Source organism: Anthonomus grandis, chromosome 2 (genome assembly GCF_022605725.1).
Source record: "Anthonomus grandis grandis chromosome 2, icAntGran1.3, whole genome shotgun sequence".
Taxonomy (NCBI): Eukaryota; Metazoa; Arthropoda; class Insecta; order Coleoptera; family Curculionidae; genus Anthonomus; species Anthonomus grandis.
Window position 1 is genome coordinate 46,338,605 of NC_065547.1, and position 23,192 is coordinate 46,361,796.

General features: G+C 32.5%; 1 protein-coding gene across 4 annotated transcripts in view; it reads left to right on the plus strand.

The window, feature by feature from the left end:
* The window catches only part of LOC126750362 (vacuole membrane protein 1-like), a 66,940-nt gene that overhangs the window by 42,231 nt on the left and 1,517 nt on the right, over positions 1 to 23,192 (plus strand). For 3 of the 4 annotated variants that reach the window (XM_050459950.1, XM_050459949.1, XM_050459947.1), the window contains 5 exons: positions 13,517 to 13,767; positions 13,821 to 13,966; positions 14,481 to 14,616; positions 14,676 to 14,831; positions 22,271 to 22,640. In XM_050459950.1, the coding sequence (XP_050315907.1) occupies positions 13,538 to 13,767; positions 13,821 to 13,966; positions 14,481 to 14,616; positions 14,676 to 14,831; positions 22,271 to 22,640 (1,038 nt within the window). In that variant the 5' untranslated portion in view covers positions 13,517 to 13,537. Of the gene's footprint in view, positions 1 to 4,962; positions 5,129 to 13,516; positions 13,768 to 13,820; positions 13,967 to 14,480; positions 14,617 to 14,675; positions 14,832 to 22,270; positions 22,641 to 23,192 lie in introns of those variants that run through there. The other variant, XM_050459948.1, reaches the window with a different exon arrangement.

Below are 23,192 nucleotides of genomic sequence, written 5' to 3' on the forward strand. Positions count from 1 at the left end.
ATTTAACAAGAATTTACAGGGGATTTACTTATCTAGTTTTTAAACTCCATTATTATACCTCAAATATTTGAATAAATTCTTCTGAAAAATCACTGTTTTTCGTCCATATTACCCAATCTAATAACAGTGTTTTTAAAGTAAATATTTGTATATAAAATAATATTAAATTTAAATAGACAGTATTATTAAATTCGATATCGAATATATATTTTTTGCAAAAACATTGTTTTTCACAGAACAGTTTTTCGTCTATAAAATCTAATTTAATAGCACACAGCTTTTTGTATTAAATATTTATTATTATACATATATATATAATTATATTAAATTTAAATTAAAAAAATTAGTTACAGTGAAACTTCTCTAACTCGAATCTTCAAGGGACAGACTAAAAAATTCGACTTATGGAAAAATCGACTTACAGAAAAAAACGCCTAATTAAGGGGTTATTGTTTATTAGTACCAAAAAAAGTATTTTCTTTGTATATAACTAAAATTTTGTATGTTGTATGTGTTACATAATATGTATGCATATCAATATGTTTATACATTTTTTTTAAAGAAGTCAGTTTTTTTTTGTGTGAAATTTGTCCATTTTTCCTTATCTATAAAATCTTCTAATAAATTTAAAGAATTGTGTATTTCATATGGAATATTTTCTCTGGATAAAATAAAACATCTTATCTTTTCAATAGCAGAAATCGTCTCGTCAATTGTAGGTGTCGGAACAGTCTCACCTTCGCTTTGGCCATCATCTTCATTTTCTTCAGGGTCTGAAACAATACAAAACAATTCTTACAATCTAAAAAGGTGTAATCTAGACTAGCCTACCTTTTTTATTTGGAACAAGATTTTCTATTACGCTTTCTAGGATCTCTTCATCAGTTGGAAAACCTGTTTGTACATTATCATCAATCGTCACATAGTCTTCAAATGAAACATCACTCATGTTTATAGCCCTTCTGTATGAGGTCCACAGGGTTTTTAATTCAGATAATGGAACAAGGTCATCCTCGTCCCAGTTATCAGCATCTTGTTGAACTTTATCTTTAACAAATCCTGCTTTTCTAAAGCAATTAGCAATGGTTTGTTCTTTTACGTCCAGAGTCCACGTTTTATTAAGATCTTGAATTGCGTCAAGTAACGTCACAGTTGTAGGAGTTGCCACTTCCATATGGGCTAAAACTTTCATAACAATCCGCTTCCTATAATGTTGCTTCAAATTTTTTATAATTCCTTGATCCATGGGTTGTAAGATTGACGTAAGGTTAGGCGGAAAATATTCAAGTTTAATATTTTTTAACTTAGATTCAACAGACTTGGGATGTGCAGGACAATTATCAACGAATAGTAAAACTTTTCTTCTTTGGGCTGCAAATTTCTTATCAAGCTTTAATAGCCATTTTTCATAAATCTCACTTGTCATCCATGCTTTTTTATTAAACTCATAGTCCACTGCAAATGATTTAATGCCCTTAAAACAACGTGGATTCTTTGACTTACCAATGATTAGCAACCTAAGCTTTTCAGTCCCACTCATATTACTTCCAACCATAACTGTAATTCGTTCCTTGCTGTTTTTGCCACCATGGCATTTTTGTCCTTTAAATGCTAGTGTTTTGTTGGGTAAACATTTAAAGAAAACTCCTGTTTCATCAGCATTAAAAATGTCATCCTTATCATATTGACCGATCAGAGTGGTTAATACATTCTTTTGCCATTCTTCACAAGACGCCAAATCTGCAGAAGCACTTTCACCACATAAAGACATTTGAACGATGCTATGCCTAGTTTTAAACTTATCTAACCATCCTATGCTAGCTGCAAAATCGTCCCGCCCTAAAGCAGTTGCAAACTCCTTAGCTTCTTCTCTTATAAGAGTTCCAGATAGAGGGAGATTTTTATTTCGTGCCGTAGTAACCCACCCACTAAGCATTACTTCATCAATATCTTCATTCACACAAGGTGTAAGCCTTCTCCTCTTACAGTTTGAAGCGTAATCATCTTTTTTTTCTAAAAGTCTATCCTTGTTTTTTAGGATCGTTGACAGAGTATTGGGTGGTATCCCAAACTGTTCGGCAATATCGTTCTTTTTCTTTTCACCTTTTTCCACTTCAGCAATTAATTTTAATTTCTCACATAATGGTAAGCACTTTAAATTTCTCTTAGCCATAATTATTTTTAATAAAAACAAATTGTCTTAATTCGCATACGCACCAAAAAACTGTAATCACAAAACCGCCACGTCGCGATGAGAGCCTTTTTCCGTTTGAACTAATAAAAAGAAAAATGATGCAATAGCAAATCCATGTAACAAACAGATTTTTTCCTAGAAAAATGTCTGTACTTCCCCGCAAAATTCGAGTTAGCCATCGGCAATGCGTTAAACGTTATTTCGACTTATAGAAAAATTCGAGATAGAGAAATTCGACTTATAGAGATAAAATATCATATAAACTTGATGATACCTTTTTTGGTAGTATAAAATATTCGAATTAGGGAATATTTCGAGATAAAGAAGTTCGAATTAGAGGAGTTTTACTGTATTAGATTAGATATTAATGACAAGAGCAGCTTTTATTCATTTGTATTATTTTGGAAAACAATGATTTTTGAAAACAACTTCTTACTGGTAAGTTGTGTGGGGTGGGTGGGGGGATAAGGGTGAGTTAATGAAAAACGAATTTTTTGCAAAAAATAATTGCCTCAAAGAACAAACTCTGTAATTTACTAAGGAAATTCGAAAAAATACCATTCAAAAAGATTAATTTGATAAAAACTATACAAAGCTTTCCATGCTGTGTATAAGTGATTAGAAATAGAGAATAATACAATTTTCTAATAATAATAATAATCTATTTATTTATCTACAAAGGTAATACATAATATAGATTATATAGATACGAAAAAAAAATTCTTCTTCCACCCATTTCTTGGCCTCCTCACCTCCCAGATTTAACACGTTGCGATTTTTTTTCTGCGAGGCTCTTTGAAAGAGTTGGTATATCATGGCGGAACAGTAAAGGCTTAAAAAGAACTTTGAAGAGTGCATTAAAAATTCTTCTGATTAAATTCGTGGACATAGACATTAGATTCGTAGATTTTATTCTCAAAGATTAGATAATATACATGTCGGAGAGTCAGTATTATTATTTTCGGCGGACATGTTCGTTATAAGTAAAACTCGTAATTCATGAAAACACACTCTTAATAACGTCAGTATTTTAAAGTACCGTCGCGAATAAAATAAAAGAACTAGTGATCCGAAGCCGGTCTATCTATCATCAGTTCTCTCAAAAGACTGCCTTTTCTTTTCCTTTATGCTTCTCCAAGCATTCATTCCCGGCTTCGTTCCACTCTCTCGACATCTCTTAAAAGATATTGAGTCATGTCCTTTATTTTATTTCTAAATAAACTTCACTAAAAAATTAAAAATCAACATGAACCCAGACTCATAAAAATAATTAATGGACGGCCGTACCGCCGATCGGTGACAGTAACTTAATACCGAGCCTATTACTAATCAAAACAAATCCTTATCTTAATATTCTTAGAAAAATACGTATAGCCGACATACATAATATAGATAATTAAATACATATTTAAAACTTAAAAATTTAAATCAATAAAAATAAGAAAATGCAAATAAATTGAAAAAAGTGTGTGCTTGTAGGTGCTCGTACTAAATGTAATAAAGAAGTAAATGTAACGACTTTGGCATACATGCAGAAAAATAGAAAAAGTTTCACATACAGAAAAAGTATAAATAAAATTTAAGCCTAAAATAAAATAGCAAAAATAAAACAAAATACGAGTTAAAATTGTAAAACAAAAATAAAATAAATGCACATACAAACTACAACTTCATATTCAAAGGCAACACGAATGATAAAACAAAGTATGTGCAAATAAAACTCTGTAACCCGTAACCTGAGAGAGTAAATTATTTAATAAATTAATTTTTTTCTTCAATTATTTTATGCAATAAAAACGTTTTCTTATCAACACTACCCTTACACCCCCCACCCACCCCAAACAACTCACCAGTAAAAAATTCTTCTGCAAAATCCCTGTTTTTTTAACATGATGGACCAAAGAATTTCTTTTTTTATGTTAATAGGTAGATAACCTCTTAGGTTCTCTTCAACATATTCTACCAAAATTGTTAAAAGATATTCCTCTAAATGTGAAACACAATATGTGGCTCCTACTAGATGGGCTTCCAGCACTCAGTTGGATAGAGCCTAATGGACCCATTTCTTGGTCTCCTCGCCTCCCAGATTTAACGCGTTGCGATTTTTTTTCTGCGAGGCTATTTGAAAGAGTTGGTATATCATGGTGAAATATTTATTAATATACATATATATAATTATATTAAATTTAAATAATAAAATTGAGTTATTAGATTAGATATTAATGACAAAAGCAGCTGTTATTCATTTGTATTATTTTGGAAAATAATGATTTTTGAAAATAACTTCTTACTGGTAAGTTGTGTGGGGTGGGTGGGGGGTTAAGGGTGAGTTAATGAAAAACGAATTTTTTGCAAAAAATAATTGCCTCAAAGAACAAACTCTGTAATTTACTAAGGAAATTCGAAAAAATACCATTCAAAAAGATTAATTTGATAAAAACTATACAAAGCTTCCCATGCTGTGTATAAGTGGTTAGAAATAAAGAATAATATAATTCATAGTTAATTTTCTAATAATAATAATCTATTTATTTATCTACAAAGGTAACTCAAAAAGAACTTGAATAGTGCATTAAAAATTTTTCTGATTAAATTCGTGGACATAGACATTAGATTCGTCAAAAATCGATGAATTGGGGACAATTTTGCACATTTTCTTTTATTAGCTCTTACGATAGTTGTATGGACCAGTTAATGATCTTGATGTAAACCAAGTCATCAATCAGGAAACCTGCTTTCATTACGCGTTCTACTATAAGCGTAACAATCCAACGTGGTATCTCCTGATGGGTACTTTCGCCTCTACACGCGCACTTCACTATTTGCTCCGCTGATAATAATTTTTGTTTATTGTTTAATGTGTCTGATTAGTACTCGGTAGTGTACAACATAATAATGAGTGAGGAAGTGGAGTGTTATCAATCGGTGAAAATCGTAAGTGATTGTGTAAAAAATTTTTTTTTGCCAATAATAGATTTTTAAATTGTTCCTTTCTATGTATATTTTTCTTTTTCGTTAATTGTCAGTCTTTTGATTAATTGTCTTTATATTGCGTCAAAACTTTTATCTCAAGTTGTTTTAATAACTTAATTATACATCTGCGTAAATTATTATGCAATATTTTTTCCAGTAATTAAATATTTTATATAGGGGCTTATACGTGTAATTTTCTTTCACACGAGCGTTAATATTCAATCAATTAAGTGGCACATAAAAGTTAACAAACATGGGGGTGCCGTTGTCTTTTTGTAATCATCGGAATTATAGCCTTAGGGAGAAAGTAGAAAGGATATTTTATTGGGTATTGAACTACTGTATTTAGTAATTAATCAAAATCAACTTAATAAGTTTTTTTTGTCATAAAAAATATTTAAAAGACTTCTAAAAAAAAATTGAATTAAATGAATAAAATAAAACTTGCCTCTTCAAGTATTTCTAAAAATTTCATTCAAAACTCGAATTTTGACCTAAATATGAACTTATGAAAGATTAGAATCGGTAAACAACAACTTTGAGTTTAAACATATTTAAGGCTTCTCTGTTGTCAAATTTACACATATTTCCAAAAAAAGATCTTAAAATCTGATTAATGCCAATGTCATTTGTCATCTGTCAATTATTAACGTCACCTGTCTGCCGTCAATGTCCTTTTCCATCTGCCATTCCATGTTGCCAAGTTGATCAAACAACCGGATTTTTGCTGATCGTAGTGACAGATGAACAGACACTTATTATCAAGAAAAGAACATACGAATCGATCATTTTTGTAATTTAGGTCTAACTAAATATGATTATATGTATATATTTTTGGTGAAAATTATAAAATTCAGTAGGTGTCAACCCAAGTAACAATTTAAGTTCTAAAAAGGTTATAAATAACTCCTAGAACCTGTTAAGAAAAATTATTGATTATGCCATTAAGCACAAATAACGTTATTTATTAGCCCGCATAACCTCCTGTAGTAAAAAAAGGCCCAGCCCTAAAGAGGTTGTCGTTGCCAATAGGCCCTGGCCAATTTGAAACCAGATCGCATATCACAGAACCTATATAGCTAATAGAAATAACCTTTATCGAACCCGAAGATGCCTAAACGTAACCTGTGTAGAACCTGAAAGCTTTTACGCCTACCTGTTTACAACCCTTTAGCAAAGTCCTTTTAGACTTTTAGGTGGTTATATAGTTTGGCCTGTTCGCCGGCTTTTGGCATTTCAGATACATATTGAAGTATTAAAATTTTGCCATTTAGTTTTAAATGTGGTATTTCAGAGATACCAAAGTATAAAAATCTGACCTTTTAGTTTTAAATATGATACAGCCAGGGTAAAAATAAGACAACGCCAAAATAAAAAGCAATGGCGACATTTTCAGTAAGTATGACTTTATTTTAGAAAAAAATATATTATACTGGAATAGATGACCGATTTTCATTGCGCACACCAGTTTCTTGAAAAAGTTGGGTGTAATTTAACTGTAAAACACGCGCGCCTTTGATATCTTACAAATTAAACATTATTCAGTGCCAAAAAAAAATTAAAAATTTATATATTTTTATTTCTGAAATGCTTTAGTGATAATATGTACTTAAATGCTCCAGTGTCTTTATATATTATCTAAATTGTTTACATATTACATTATTTTTGCCTGTATTTGAATAGCTTATAAAAATGGAAAATTTACATTTTTTCTTCAAAATGGACGCCTAGCAGGGTATGCTTTTAAGCTGCTATAATAACTTTAGTAAGTATCAAAAGCTATGTCGTAGGACAAAAGGCTTAAGAAAATGCCAGTGGGTTTTAAAAAAAGCTAAAACAGGGCTAACTAGCATCTTCCAGGACTTATAGGCCACTTTTAATAACCAATTAGCTGGCAAAGTCTGGGCGAATTTCAATAAATGGCTTTTAGGCATTTAGTAGGATCTATTGGCATTATTTATTACTACGCAGGATTTCTTAAGTCTTCTTTATTGCAATTTAGTTTGCGTTTGGTTTTGGTAGTTCCAGTTACTATGAAAATAAAAGTGTGTTTTTTTATCGTTCAAATTGCATACAGGGCTGTATTTAGGTACATAAAAAGGTATTGACTTTTTAAAGTTAAAAAAAAGCTTCAACAATAAAGGTAATTTATATTTAGATTTATATTCTTTATGAATTTTGGATTTTTTTATTAGTAAATTTAATAAATACAAAAATATAATACATATAAAAAGCAGATTTTTAAATATTTAAAACCTAAAAATTGTATAGTATTGGACTTCATATTTTGGTATGTTTTTGGTTACTGTAAGCAATCATACCTACTTTAATCCTTGTATTAACACTACATTTTTGTCTTTGTAATAGTATTTTAGATTGAATTAAGTTGATTAGGTACTGGAAATCCTATTGGATCAAACTGTAACCTAAGCAATATTTTATTTTAGAAAATGCCATTTAAAGTGGTCCAAACTATAGAACGCGGGGTGGGAGAAAGATGGAACATTATGATGGCCTCCAAAGTCACAAATGGGTGCCGTATTGGATGAAAGCTCCGCTCCAAAAGATAAATGGAAATCATTCTCCTGTATAGTAAAAAGACTTCAGAGTTCAAAAATTCAGAGCTTCAAAGTACACTATTTCATTCTGTTTAGTTAAAAACCCTCTATTTTCATCAACACCGCCAAGGCAAAACCCTTCAAAAAAATCTTTTTAAAGATAGTTGTAGTTTTACCTGGTTTCATACTATTACGAAGAAAAGCATCATCCGTCACATTTTTTAAACATGGATAGGTAGGCAATTCTTTATTTTCCGAAAGATCAAAACTTTGCTTTTCACTCAGCCGGTTTGTTATTTGAGCCAACGGATTATTGCCATTTCTTATCATGTTTTTAATTTCATATAATTTTGATTCAAAAGGATAGGCGGAAAATTTTGTTAAATTTCCCAGCACTTTAACGTCATCTATCAAATGTGTTACATTATGGATGTTACTCGTAATAAAGTATTCACCGTATATACTTGAATAACAATAAACAAAGCGGTCTAATAATGCTTCAACGACATGGAGATATTCTGAGTAAAAATCTGTAGAGCAAATTGTTATAGCGCAAAATAAACCAAGAAAGTGTTCATAAACATGAGGTGCTAGTACATCTCTTAAAATAGTAATTTCGATATACAAAAGAAAACTTTTATAATCCACTCCTTTCCAGTAGGACAAAACATCAAGCCCTCTAGTCGCTCTATGAAGCTCTTTGGGTAACTTTATATTTAGCATCTGCTTCGATACACTTTCCGTTACTTTTGCAGACCATTTTAAGGATTTATTTTTATAAGTACCGTCACGCCAACCTAATATTAAAAATAATGTTAGAACGGGCGAGTACAAGCATCAACATACATATCTATAAAAACATCTTTACCTGTTAACAATCGTTTCATTACTCCCAAACCTATCAAATGAAGAGAGTCAGCTACTGGAAAACAATCTATCATGTTAATTGGAAGTTTCAAGATCACAGAGTCAGTTTTATGATGGTATGTATCTGTCTTCAAGCGAAATTGTTAATCAGTTCTTTTTGAAAATTTCTTATTGGGATAGTAATTAGTGTGCGTTATATGGGAGTATTCTCCAACAATGGTACACTTTTGGCATCCATGTTGAGAATTAAAATTTGCTACACCTAAAATTAAACAATATTAAGCATAGATAAACCATGGAACGTCTGAAATGAATGTTAATTTTGGAGGCAACATAGATATATCTGAAAATTGTAGAGTAAACATCGGAGTTATTTTTTCAGAGTGTTGCAAATTAAATTTTTTTTACGTTATAATCTACCAAAATTGTCAATATTTTATTTGTCATATTTACCTGACCAGTTGTAATTCGTTGGAAATTTCGCTTCACTTTTCTTTTAAAATTACCACTTCTTATTAATTAATTTTGTGCGAAGACATCCCTGTATTCTAAGAATAAATGACGTAGGATTTAATAGTCGCGACCGTCCGCAAACTGTGTTTTATTGTGACTAATTGGTTAAACCTTATCCCATAAAGTTATCTTATTATCCATATGACTTTTAGCAAGTCCTTTAGGTGTTAAAAAATGCTATATTTTCCGGAATAGGCCGTATAAAATGCCAAATAATTAGGCAATTGATTCAAGACCATATGGTTCTGAATAGGTAATTTTAATGCTAAAATCGTTCTATATTGGAATTTTGGTTGCCAAATTAATGCTGAAATATAACCTCTCCAAAACCTTATTATCTCAAAACCATCAAGCCCTCGTTTATGGCCATAACAACGTTATTGTTGACACTTGATTAGAACTAATTAGATTTTTAATTTACCTAAGGCTTCTAATTCCTATTAGCACAAAAATTTAACCTAAATAGTTACATCAAGCAAGCCAATGACTATTGCAGAACCTTGGTGCGGCTAAAAAGCAACTTTAAAAACCAACTGCTTGAGAAAATGTTACTTGGGAATGCATCTATGTCTATATGCTGTCAAACTTTGCTAGCTTTTTTGATATTTCACAGTATTTGAAAAAAATATGTCTTCAGTATATGAAGCAAAATCATTATCAATATAAATAATGATTTCATTTTTTACAGGCACACTTACGCCCCAAATGTTCCAATTAAAGTAAACCTTTGATGATCTTTAAAGCGAAATGTTTGAATAAAATACTCTTCTCATGAATCTCCTACTATCGACCAATTTGTTATTCATCTCGAACTGAGTTTAGAGGAGGAGGAACTGCCATCCTTGCAAAAACAAATACAGTTTTCCATTCTTTAATTGTTAAAACAGCTTGTGTTGAAAGACAGTGAGAATTTTGCGTTTGTCAGTGTCTTATTTTAAATAGGTCTTATTATTTTATTTGTCTGTACAGATCACCCTCGGGTAATGTTAATACTTTCTTGTCCATTTTAGATGAGTTGCTACACACTATATACATGGCCAACAGGTATCTGGTAGTCTGTGGAGATTTTAACATTGACTTTTTAGTAAACGATCAGAACTCCTCTCTTACCAAACAATTATTAGCTAGCTATGGTTTAGCACCACACATAAAGGGTAAAACTAGGGTGGTAGGACAATTTGGCTTTCAAATTGATAATATTTTCAGCAATTTGGCTAAATGTCAGGTAACAAGTAATACATTATTCTCAGATATATCAGATCATTATGGTCAGAAACTCCATATAGAAATACCTAAAGAGAGTAAAAAGCCAGTATTTATAAAGAAACGTTCATACACAGAAAACAACATTAAGAATGATCTTTTAACACATGAATCCTGGGAAGATGTATATAACTGCACTGAAGTCGATCTAAAATATGATTTATAATATTTTCTATTACTATTTTAATGTAACATTTCCTCTAAGTAGCCACACAATAAAGGATCCTGATAAAAAATGGGTAAACTCTGAAATTAAAAATTATTCTAGTCATATTAAAGATCTGTATGTATGGTACAAGGAAACAAATAGTGAGGCAGCTTATAATCAATATAAAGAAGAAAAAAAAGAATATAAAAAATGTATTTCTAACTATAAAACTTATTTAAATGAAAACAAGATTATCTGTTCAAATAACAAAACTAAAACTGCTTTAACTATTTTCAATCAATGCTCAAATAAGTCAAAGTCATCTAAACCTGTCACCCTAAATTCTAGCAATAATGAAATTATTGAAAATTTGGATGAGATAGCCAACATATTTTTGAAGAAATTTAATGCTTCATCTCTTACTCCTTAATTTTCTGGTCAATTGCCTAAAGGAAGTCACATACCCACTATTTTCCTTTTTCCCATAGATTCAAAGGAAGTTCAGCATATTCTGTCGGCCCTGCCAAATAAATACTCTGCTGGTCTTGATGAAATACCAATAAACATACTCAAAAAAGCTAGTCACCATATAAATGTGCCTCTAGCTCACATAATAAATGCCTGTCTGCACATGGGAATCTTTCCATCTAAACTAAAAAAGGCGAAAGCTCTTCCAATTTTTAAAAATAAGGGTGATGAGCAGGATGTAGAAAACTATCGACCAATATCTCACCTTTTTTCAATATCAAAAATCTTTGAGCGAGTCATTTATATCCGTATTATGAACTTTTTAAAAAGGCAAACTATTCTTTCAGATAGCCAGTCTGGTTTTAGGCCCAATCATTCAACCCAGTTGGCAGTTTTCAAGCTTATATCCTTTGTGATTGAAAATGTTGACAAAAAAGAAAAAGTTGCCGGACTCTTTTTCGATTTATCGAAAGCATTCGACACAATCAACCATGGTCTACTGCTGTCAATCCTTGAAATTTATGAACTGAAGGGAAACTGTGCCAGACTTATAGCCTCTTATTTAAATCAGAGGGAACAAACTGTTTGCCTTGGCTCTGGTAATGGTACATATGTTTACTCAGCATCATCCTTGGTGGTACAGGGTTCAATTCTAGGCCCAGTACTATTCATATTATATGTAATTGGTCTCAGTGAGTGTTTTCCAGGGTGTTTTATCAACCAATATGCTGATGACACTTCCATAATCTTGTCAGAACATCTGATTGAAGAACTATCTGTCAGAGCTTCTCAGGTGGTAGAGAGGATGCAGGAGTGGTGTGACAATCATGCTCTGAAGCTAAATGCTGATAAAACCGGGCTACTGACTTTCTCCAAAATTTTACCTCAAAATTCCCTACTAGTAAAGTTTAAAAAAAAGTCTCTTCGAGAGGTAGCTTCCTTAAAATTCCTTGGTATACAAATTGACTCCTGTCTCACATGGGTCCCACACATAGACACTCTTGGCAAAAAACTAAATAGTTTCTGCGCGTTAATAAGGCGTCTACGAGAAGAGCTTTCCCTAAATTGTCTGAAGCAACTTTACTATGCATCGGTCCATTCTCTAATCACTTATAGTGTGATGTTTTGGGGATCTTCAACTGACGCCGTGTCAGTCTTTATAGCACAAAAACGCATCATAAGATGCTTGCTCAGACTCACACCACACACGTCTTGTAGGACTTACTTTACTAAGCTTGGTCTACTCACTGTTCCAGCTCCGTACATTCTTATGTTGCTATTTTTGCAAAGAAACTAATGAAACTAATGAAGATCATTATGCTGAGGGTATGTCTATTGTGACAAGGGGGAGAGCTGAACTGAGTGTCCCAACTCATCACTCTGCCTTTTTTTAAAGATCTCCTGCCTTTGCTGCTATTAAAACATATAATAGATTACCTCTCACCCTAAGGCAAGAGAAAAATATCATGAAGTTTAGGAAAGACACTGCAAGGTATTTGTTGGGCAAGTGTATCTATAGTTTCGATTTACAATTTTAAATGTGTATTATGATTAATATTAAGGGTTTGTTTACTAATTTATTTATCTTCATAATGTATCATACTTGAGATGAGTGGTAAGGTAATGCACCCATTATTATGTCCAACATTATCTTTTTTGTTCTTAGTATTTTTATTAGCAGTATGTACTGTGTAGATGTTTTCAAATTTTAATTTTGTTTGTTTTGTGACGTTGCTATTGTCTATTTTAATTAGATCTTGAAAGCAATAAAGAAATTATTATTATTATTATTATTAATAAAATGTCATTTATATCCAGTTAAGTTATGCACACAATTGACTGTTTTAAGTGATGCTGCAACTGATGATGATAACTGATCAAACTGATGATGTAGTAATTTTTATTTCAATTTAATCATTTTCAAGCCTCATGTTAATAATAATTGTAGATATGGTTCTAAATGATTATGATACTATTTGTTAATAACTAAATATATTAAATACCTCAACCAAAAAGGAAGTTAATTCTTACTTTAATGCCATGTAAAAAAACCCCCAATGCCAACATTAATTTAACATTTCATTTAAAGCACCAAAAAATCGATTTATTATAAAGCATAACGGTTAACGGTGCCTCGTAAATCTTAATGCCAAGAAATTATAAAACTGGGAAGCAGCCAGTAACGAATTTATCGCCAGCAGACAATGTTCTACCTAAGGTTCTAAGCATAGACCCATTTAATAATTAAATATAATCAAACTAATAACTTAGGTAAACGGTTACAGCTCCACGAACAATAAATTAAAATAATATCTGCATTAGCATTTTAAATAAATTAACACACCACGATATAATTATTGTTCTTTATAAAAATAGCTATTATTCCCATGAAAACCATTATTATATATATATTAATGCTATGCCTTTAAAAGTTTAGTGCAATTTTGTATTTGTTTTAACAAGTGTGTGTTTTTTTTTAATTTGGTTCATAAATATGTCCCTAATTTAATTTGTGGTAATTTTCTCTTTTAGCTACAAAGACTGGGCTACAAAATGGCCACCAAGAGAAAAGAACCCAAAGCTCCCTGCAGTTCAAACAGCAACGGGAACCTGGTACAAAATAATGTTAGCAAAACCTCCTCAAAAACCTCGGAGACCCATAAAAAACAGAAAGAAAAAGAAAGAAGCGAGAGGGAGAGCATCGTGCTCTGGAAAAAACCTGTACTGACCCTAGAGTATTTTTTTAAAGAATGTCTTGAGCTGGTCACTCATTATGGCAGGAAGTACGTTCGTTTTTACGTTCGATTTTAAAGCTATTCTAATAAATGAACTTTAGTTTTTTAGCAAATAAGAAACTAGTCGCTTTATTGGGGATCTCAGTATTATCTTTATATTTATTAGTCAATATTAAAGGACCACACCACGATATGGTCCAAGGTGTATATAGGAAACTTTTATGGTGTCTATATTGGATAGGTTTAGGTAAGTTTTCGGAAAAGTCGTAGTAATTTTTTATTCACATAAGCGAAATATATGCTACAGAGATAAAAAACACTTAAACATCAGGCCTTATAACACAAACACTACAATTGTTACAAGTTTACAAGTTATTTTACCGTACCTATAAGTCGTGATGAATTCAGTAACACATCAGAAACAACTACAATTGTAATTTTTTTACAATTGTAGGACTACGCGTACATATGTATAACAGACTTGTTAAAACGAGTTTAAGCTGTTTAGGATTAAAAGTTATGGGTTGTTTGTTAGTTTGTTAAAATAAAAATTAGTTAAAATAGTTTGTTAAACTAAACCAAATTAATTTAATAGAGCAGAAGCAACTTGAAATGTTATACTTGTTTTTACTTTTACTAGTGCGTAAAGTGCACTAAAGTGAATTTCCGCACTCAGCAGTAGAAAACTTCTTTTTTTTATCGATATTAGCTTTAGTAATTAAGAGATCTATTATCAAATATAAATAAAACCATCCTTTCAGGTATCTTATCTTCAGTAGGATTAGGTACAGGTCTGCACACGTTCCTTTTATATTTAGGCCCTCATATAGCCGCAGTCACTTTAGCCGGCTATGAGTGTGGCAGTTTAAATTTCCCAGAGCCTCCGTACCCCGAAGAGTAAGTGAAAGTGATTTATGAATCATTGGTGGGTTTACGAAGGTACATTCATTTTGCAGGATAATTTGTCCATCTGAAGGGGACGAAGGCAGCATTCCTGTGACAATACTCAGCATAATGTCTAAAGTACGATTAGAGGCGATGTGTTGGGGCGCAGGCACCGCTTTGGGGGAGCTGCCTCCATATTTTATGGCTAGGGCTGCAAGAATGTCAGGGTAGGAAGGACTTATTTTTTATTCTGAATTTGCAATTTATTATTTGGAAACTGATAGGTTAGACCAGTAAAAGAACTTGACAAAGTGCAAATTGTGACTGAAAGGTGCGGTTTTGTTGCAAACAATGTGTCTATTTGTTCATTCAAAAAAATCGTTTTTCTCGTAAACCAATTGAGATAAGCGGTTCATTTTTTGATATGTTATAAATTATTAAATTCTGCACAAAACATGTCTTGATCATTTTTTGCTGCACCGTGTAGTTTAACTGCAATTTGAAGTGAAAGTAATTTTTACCGACTACAGTAGGAGGAGTTAGCTCAGCATTTAATCCCCCCCCCCCCAACGTGGGACCAGCGTTGCCAGATTGTTGGTTTTACCACTAATACTGGGTGGTTCAGAAAGTTGTTAATTTTCTAAAATTAAATTTAAAAAAAAACCCGTTGATCAATTGTAACAAATTTATTCTTAAAATGTACAGAAAACTTGGGAAATTTATGTCTTAAAAATTACGTTGTCCAAATGTGCCCCATTTCTTTCCTGGCACTCCTCAAGCCGAGCCCTAAAATTTTCAATAACGCGTTGGCAAGTTTCTGGAGTTATCTCTTTCATTTCTTGCTGGATATTGGCCTTTAGATCATTAGGTATCCCCACAAAAAAAATCGCAGGGAGTCAGGTCCGGGCGGGCCACTAAATGTCCTCTCTTCGGGAGATTAATTTATTGGGAAAAAGCGCCTGAATGACAGGCAAAGACAGGTTGGAGGTGTGGCAGGTGGCACCGTCCTGCTGAAACCAAGTGTTTCGATTGTATCCCTCAAACTTCTGAAGGGTGGGAGCGAAAAATGTTTGAAGCATGCCTATGTAACGCTGCGAATTTAAGGTAATTGCGTTGCCTTGAGCGTCTTCGAAAAAATAGGAAAGAAAGAAAGAAAGAAAGAAAATGTGCTATATTACGTAAGAATAATCTTGTGTACAAGCATCCTACAAGCTAAAAAAACAAAACACAAATACAATTTCAAAAATTGACAAAACAATGAACAAAATCAAACACAAGAAGACAAAACTTTTTGAACATACTTAAATTAAAGATAACTAAATAAAACAATCAATTACTAAATAAAGGTAAACTTGTTGACAAAACTAGAGAAAAAAAACTTTCCAACATGTCCAAGGTTAAAACCTATCATTAAAAAAGTCATACAGGTTATAATATGCCTTAGCCAATAAAAGCGACTTTAACTCTCTTTTAAATTTTTTAACATCCGATATATGTCTAACACACAGAGGAACATGATTGTAAATTTTTTTACTTATGTAAATTAATGAGTTTTTGGTAAGGGAAGACATAGGAATAGGTAGGGGAACATCATTTACACGACGAGTCAAATGGCCAGTGTCAGAGGGTAGTTTGGGAATTTTGTGAATAAGAGCAGCTGTTTCTAAGATAAAGAGTGAAAAAAGAGTTAGGATTTTTTCAGAAATGAAGAGGGGTTTGCAAGAATCTCTTAACTTAGCAGAACACAGGTATCTAACTGCTTTTTTTTGAATAACAAAGATAATGTTAAGTAGCCCCTTATTGGTTAAACCCCAAAAAGGCAAGCCATACCGAATATGAGATTCAATAAGTGAAAAGTACACTGAACGTGCAACCACCCCTCCCAGCTCATGTTTTGCCATTCTTACTGCGAAACATCCAGAAGATAATTTCCCAGCTAAATGTAAAATATGATCTTCAAACCGAAGGCGACCATCAATGGTAATTCCTAGGAACTTGCAGCACTCTTTATTCTGCAAGAGGGAATTTTCGTCAAACATCAGACCCTGAACATCGCACTTAAACCCATAATAGACGTCTTTCTTACATTAAACACGAGCCTGTTGGAAGCACACCACCCTGATAAAATCTGAAGGTCTTCAAGGATACAAGTCTTAATATAATCAGAATTTTTATGGCTCCATAGTATGGTGGTATCATCAGCAAACTGAACCGCCTTGCCCTGCAGTTTCAATGAACTCAAGTCATCCACATACAGTAAAAATAACAGTGGTCCCAACAGTGAACCCTGGGGAACGCCGCATTTTAGGGATCTAGAAGCAGACAAACGCCCAGACACTGAAACCTTCTGAGTACGATTTGATAGATAGGACTCAAGCCATCGCAACGCTACGCCTCTAAAACCATATTTATCGAGCTTAGATAACAGTATTCCATGATCCACACAGTCAAATGCTTTGGATAGATCACAAAACACTGCCGCCGATGACTCTCCAGAATTCAAGGACACATAGACGCTCTCCAAAAAGCTAAAAACAGCATCATGAGTCCCTTTACCGGCTTGAAATCCAAACTGATTTGCAGACAAAATGCCATTATGATGTAAAAAGGACAAAATTCTGCTTTTTGCAAGTTTTTCAATTATCTTAGAGAGGGTAGACAAAATAGAAATGGGACGGAAATTACAAGGCTGATCCAAATCTCTACCCTTATGAAGAGGGATAACCACTGCCTCTTTTAAACATGAAGGAAAAATGCCATTATGTAAAGAATTGTTTATGGCAGAAACTAAAGCATTTAAGGCTGAATCAGGCAAAAAGAGTAACAACCTCGAAGATATCCCATCAGCTCCAGATGATTTATGGTTTTTTAGGCGTTTGATTTCATTTTTTACTTCGGTAAGTCCGACAGGATGAAAGAAAAATGAATGCTCAACCGACACTTGTTGAAGATAGTGTAGGGGATCAATGTTACTACGAATGCCCTTGAGCAAGATATTAGGTATATCACAATAATAGTCGTTTAAAATGTCAGGTCTTAACTCCGGTTCCGATACTTTTCTATGGCAATGTCTAAAATCATTAATAATCGACCAATAGGGACCGATTATTCCTGATCCCGACATTGCAGCCCAAACCGTGACCTTTGGGCTATGCAGGGGCCTTTGAGTGTAGCGACAATTTTGGGTGTTCACATGGCCATTTAGGTGAAAATGAGCCTCATCGGAGAAAAAAATGTTGTTGAATCGCTGAAATCGATTCATTACTTCGTTGGCGAACAAAAGTCTTGCAGGAGGGTCATTTTCCTTTAATTCCTGCACTAATTGAATTTTGTAAGGATGCATGTTTAAATCTTTGTGGAGAATTCGCAGCACCGACGATCTGGAGACATTTAATCCCGCTGCGCGCTTGCGAGAAGACAAGGTCCGTTCTCGGCGTATAGACGCTCTCACCCGAGCAACCGTTTCGGGAACTCTCGTTGTCCTTGGCCGACCCAAATTTCGTTTATTTAACGTCGAAACATTGAAAGGCTAGAATTAGTAAACAACAACTTTGTTTGAGTCCAACATGTGCACAGGGGCAAGAGGGGTGTTTTGTTTACAAACATATTTGCCGATTCTCTGTTGTCAAGTCGACGCAAATTTCCAACGGAGGAAATTTTTAGCTATATTTTAACAACCATTATAACGTTAATTTAACTTATTTGTGTTGTATTTTATAGGAAAATTTAAAATAAAAAGTATAAATACTACAATTAACCTATTTTAAGAATAAATATAATATCCTTAAGCAAAAAAAAAAACAAAATTACTAACATTGTTATGCCTAAAACTGCTTCTAAAAAATTTGAAGCGACAACATCGGAGCTTAAGCGTCTGAGCCATACGCGTAGTGTCATCTGTCAAACGGCTTTTTGTTTATTTTCGGGATTCGTGTATTTTCTTCTGTGTATCTTCTAATTTTCGGTTTCAAAAGGAAAAAGGCCACATTTAAGTGTTTTTTTAAATTGCTAGGATGGGAAAAACTTGTGTCGTTTGTGTCGCATCATGATAAAAAGGTGATTCAAGCCGATCTTTTCACAAGTAAGTACCGATACTTTGATAACATCACATCATGGGGTAACCATCATCATAAACGTAGAATAGGGGATCTTATAGATAAACCTAATAAAAACTTGAATGTGAAAGTGTGGGTAAAATACCAAAATATTTGTATTTTTAAATCTAAATATTTTTTTGAACATATTCATCTATCAATAGGCTATAAAAATATAAAACTAGAATTTTGTCCCTGGTTTTATTACAGGATTTTATGTTTTTTTGTTGTTGTTTTGGCAGAAAGAAGGCATACCTAATAACCATGTACCTATCTATGTATAGTTATGTTTTTTTAATATAGACATTAGGTAGATAGATGAAATTACTAATTTTTTATTGCCGTTAAAGAATTTTGAAAATTATTTAGATATTGATATCTATGTATAAAGTTAATTTTGTCTTTCCCTAAAATTTGGTCGATATTTTTTTTTTGTTTTACCATATTGCAACTTACAATAATATATATAGAAATTGGCACCACATATTAATTCATTACTGTAATTTTTTTTTGCTTTTTGATTAAATATCAAATACTTATTATAGATTGCCTAATATATGCCCAAAGGGAACAATGAATTTCATTAATGGAAATCAACAAAATTAAACAAAACATATTTGTTTGTTCAGATCACATCCTTAGAAGTGATTTCTTATATAAGGAAGATAATATTATCAGTAGCCAGACTTAGACCAAACAGATTAAAAAAATCAGCTCTAGCTCAAAGGTAATTTTTTTTTAAATATATTTTTCTAGTCGTCACAAAAAGGATTAGTGTTACTCATATAAGCTTTATTTATACCTAATACTTATTAAATTAGGTATGTATGTAAAACTATTTTTTTACTAGGATTTCTGATGCACTGGTTAAAAACACAGCAGCTGATAATTCAGTTAATTTACCAAGTGATTTACCCTTCAAAGCTGCAGGGGTAGCTTTCCTGAAGAGTGCAAAAACTTCTTTAGCTTCCAAAATGGTATATAGTACAAACAGTGAAGCTGATATAGACAAGTATGGATAATTAAAATAGATTAATATTCTAGATACACCAAATTTTGTATAATTATAGATCTGATCATTCATCATCAACAATAACTGCATCTGAGATTAATAGTTCTACAGTAACCGTGGGGTCTAGGTCAACAATTACTATTTCTCATCCAAGCCGTTTTTGTTTAACTGCTACATATTCCCTGACTCTGCCAAGGAAAAGGTAAAAATACGCTCAAAATAGACTACTAGTTTTATGCCATGTATCCTCCTATTCTATATATCTTATTTAAAAGTGATATAGTATTTTATTGTGTTATATTTGTTTAATTAAATGCAATTAATTGGTAATACTATATTTTTATGTATATTATTCTAGGGTAAAATCAAAATGATATCCTGAGGACCTAAGCACTGATGATTCCACCGTTTCAAAAGCTAAATCACTTGTTACCAAATTATGGAAAAAAAATAAAGAGCAAAAAATTAAAATTCGAAGATTGCAATAAACAAATTTGCCCCAAAGACATTGAATTAGATGTTTCAAGTCATTATTAAAATACTTAAGAAATAATAACATGATTTTTGAAAAAGCCCAACATACTACATATTTTATTTGACTTGTAAAAGTACTTGTTTGTATATTTTTACTAATAAACTATTTAATCTAATCTATTGTACATAGTCTTTATTCTTAGGTAAGCTTTGTTTTTTAGTATAAATTAATATGATATAATATTTGGTATTAGGTATTATATAGGTCACTGTTAAATGTCTCAAAACCATTGTACAGGCTAAATACTCATAATAAAAATCTTATAACCTATAAAAAACCTGCAACTCCTTCACAATTTAAACCTCCTTGTAGTTTTCTGCTCTTTCCGCTGAATCAATACTGTCCCTTTGAAAAAGTCAGCACCATAGAAGTATATATTATGTGATATAAAGTAAGTGATGTAAACCTGAGTTTTGTCCAATATAATAATAACAATAAAATTTTGCAAAATGTTAATAATTTGTGTCTTAAAACATGATTTATTAAGAAATCTATAATTTTATATTAAAATATTTAATTTCCATAAAAATGCTTTGACAAAAATGGTGCCTTTTATTAGGACCTTCCTCTAACGAAGTCCGTTAAAAAAACACATAAATAGCTCATAAATGGTAATATTACTTATACTCAAACTCTATAATAATTAATAAAAATTTATCAGGTAAATATTTGTTGACGACGTCACTGGTAGAGAGTGCTTGTATGAGTGGCATAAACAATGGGATCGAGCGGCGTTGCGATGCCATTACCGTTTTCTCGTTTCTTCGTACTTTATTTTCATTTATTTAAAGTTAATATTGACTTCGATATAGAGTATTTTATCAAATTTATTTTTAAAAAATGCTTGATATTTTATTAAAGGGGAGCAGTACTATTGTTTTGAGCCTTCGGAAACAACTGAAAATTTTTATGATATTATAAAGTGATTTTTGCCATTTCTGTATAAGCATTTGGCATCATTGCATCAGAGATGTTGCAAGCAAACAAACCTGTCCATAGTTCCACGGCATGCTACTTCTAGCCTTTCAATGTTCTAAGGTCGAATCGGTGTCGTTAAACTTCCGTACCCATTTTACGATCAGCTGTCGGCTTGGGCACTGGTTAATGTCATGCAAATCAAAATGTGCCCGATATCTACGGCGCACAATGGTGGCCGAATTGTTGTTACGGAAATACTCTCGTACACAAAACGAGCGTTGCTCTCCCTTATAGCGCTGCATGGTGACTAAATTTCCCTGAACCAAGCTATCGATTGAGCATGCGCGCACGATTCTAGTCCCCCTACCAAATTTTATACGAAGTGTCAAAAAATGAACAACTTTCTGAACCACCCGTTATTAGTAAATTAAATTATTTTCATAAATATAAAGTTAATTTATCAATAGTGTTTTTAAATATCAATCTTAATCATAGCTATTTCCCTTGTCAACCAAAATTGTCATATATTTCTAATGAAAAAACAAGAATTAAAGAACCTTTTAGTGGAAAATTGGAGGTCCTGTTGGAGAGAGTCCGACCTAACTGGCAACACTGCCTAGGTCGCTCTATTAATCCTATTCTGTGAATATAAAGAAATTCAATAAAGGGTCAAATAAAGGGGGGATTCAATAGGTCATATTTGAATGAAATTATGACCGAAAAACTGAATAAAAGAACGCTGAAAACAGTTACTATAAAACGAAGAGGTTTACAAAAACAAGCATTTTATCTCACCCTGATCTGCATGCAACCGCTTGGACAGGGTTAGATACACCCTTAAAATTTTAAAAAGAAAGGGAGATCAACTGATACATGATCTTGCAGCTTTAGAAAAAAAATGCTTTTCAATAATACCATAGAAAGCCACCTTTTATGTTTAGGTCATTTTCCCGGTTTGCAAAAAGTCCTGAACATGTGACAAGTTTTTTTTCCGGATTCTTAAATAGATGAACTAGACACACTATTTGCAAAAAATCGTACCATTCAGTCTCAATGTACACCTTACGAGTTCTTTTACTGGTCAATAATATTCCGATTTTTCATTAGTATTGACCCGGACGACGAAGATGACGACCTAAAAGAGTTCGAGGAGCTCCAAAAGAAGCAAAAAAACCGCGAAAAACTATCCCTTATCGAGAAGGGTAAAATTTTCGTGGAAGAGCTGGTGCAAAAAGTGGGATTCCTGGGCATTTTGGCGTGCGCCAGTATCCCGAATCCCCTGTTCGACCTGGCGGGAATCACTTGCGGCCATTTCCTGGTGCCCTTCTGGACCTTCTTTGGGGCCACCCTTATCGGGAAAGCCATAATCAAGATGCACATCCAAAAGTTGTTCGTTATCATTGCGTTTAACGAGACGTTAATTGAAACGGCGATTAACTATTTGGTCCTGGTGCCCGTTATTGGGAGTAAACTTCAGGTAATGATGATTTTTATTGTTTTTTTTTTTGGTATCGCGGTATTTTAGTTAAGCGGAGGGTACTTATTGGTAAACTAAAGTTCGTCTTAGTGTTCACATATTAAATTTTCAGTAACAGTAGTTTTATTTTCAACGGGAGAACTTTTAAAGAACTTGTCTCGTCTCCAAGCATTGAGAGGAATAAAAATTAATTAAATGAATGAAAAACCTTTTTCTTCTAATTTCAAAAATATATATGTTCATATTTGGTTTACCTTTCTTGAAATATTTAAATTTTTTAGAAAAAAAAATCTTAATTGCTATGAAACATTTTTTTACTTCAAAAATCCACAATTGTTGTATGTGGCCGCCATTATTTTTAATACAGTTTCTATATTCTTTGTTTAATTTCAACAGAGCATTGGAAATAAACTCAGAATGTTCTTCATTTGATTTTTCACAATAGACCGCCATAGAAAATTGTCTTAACAGAGTCAGATCAATGCTATTTGGTGGCCAGATAATGGAATCATCAGTTTCTTTCCACTCATTAAAACGATTATTAAAAAAAAT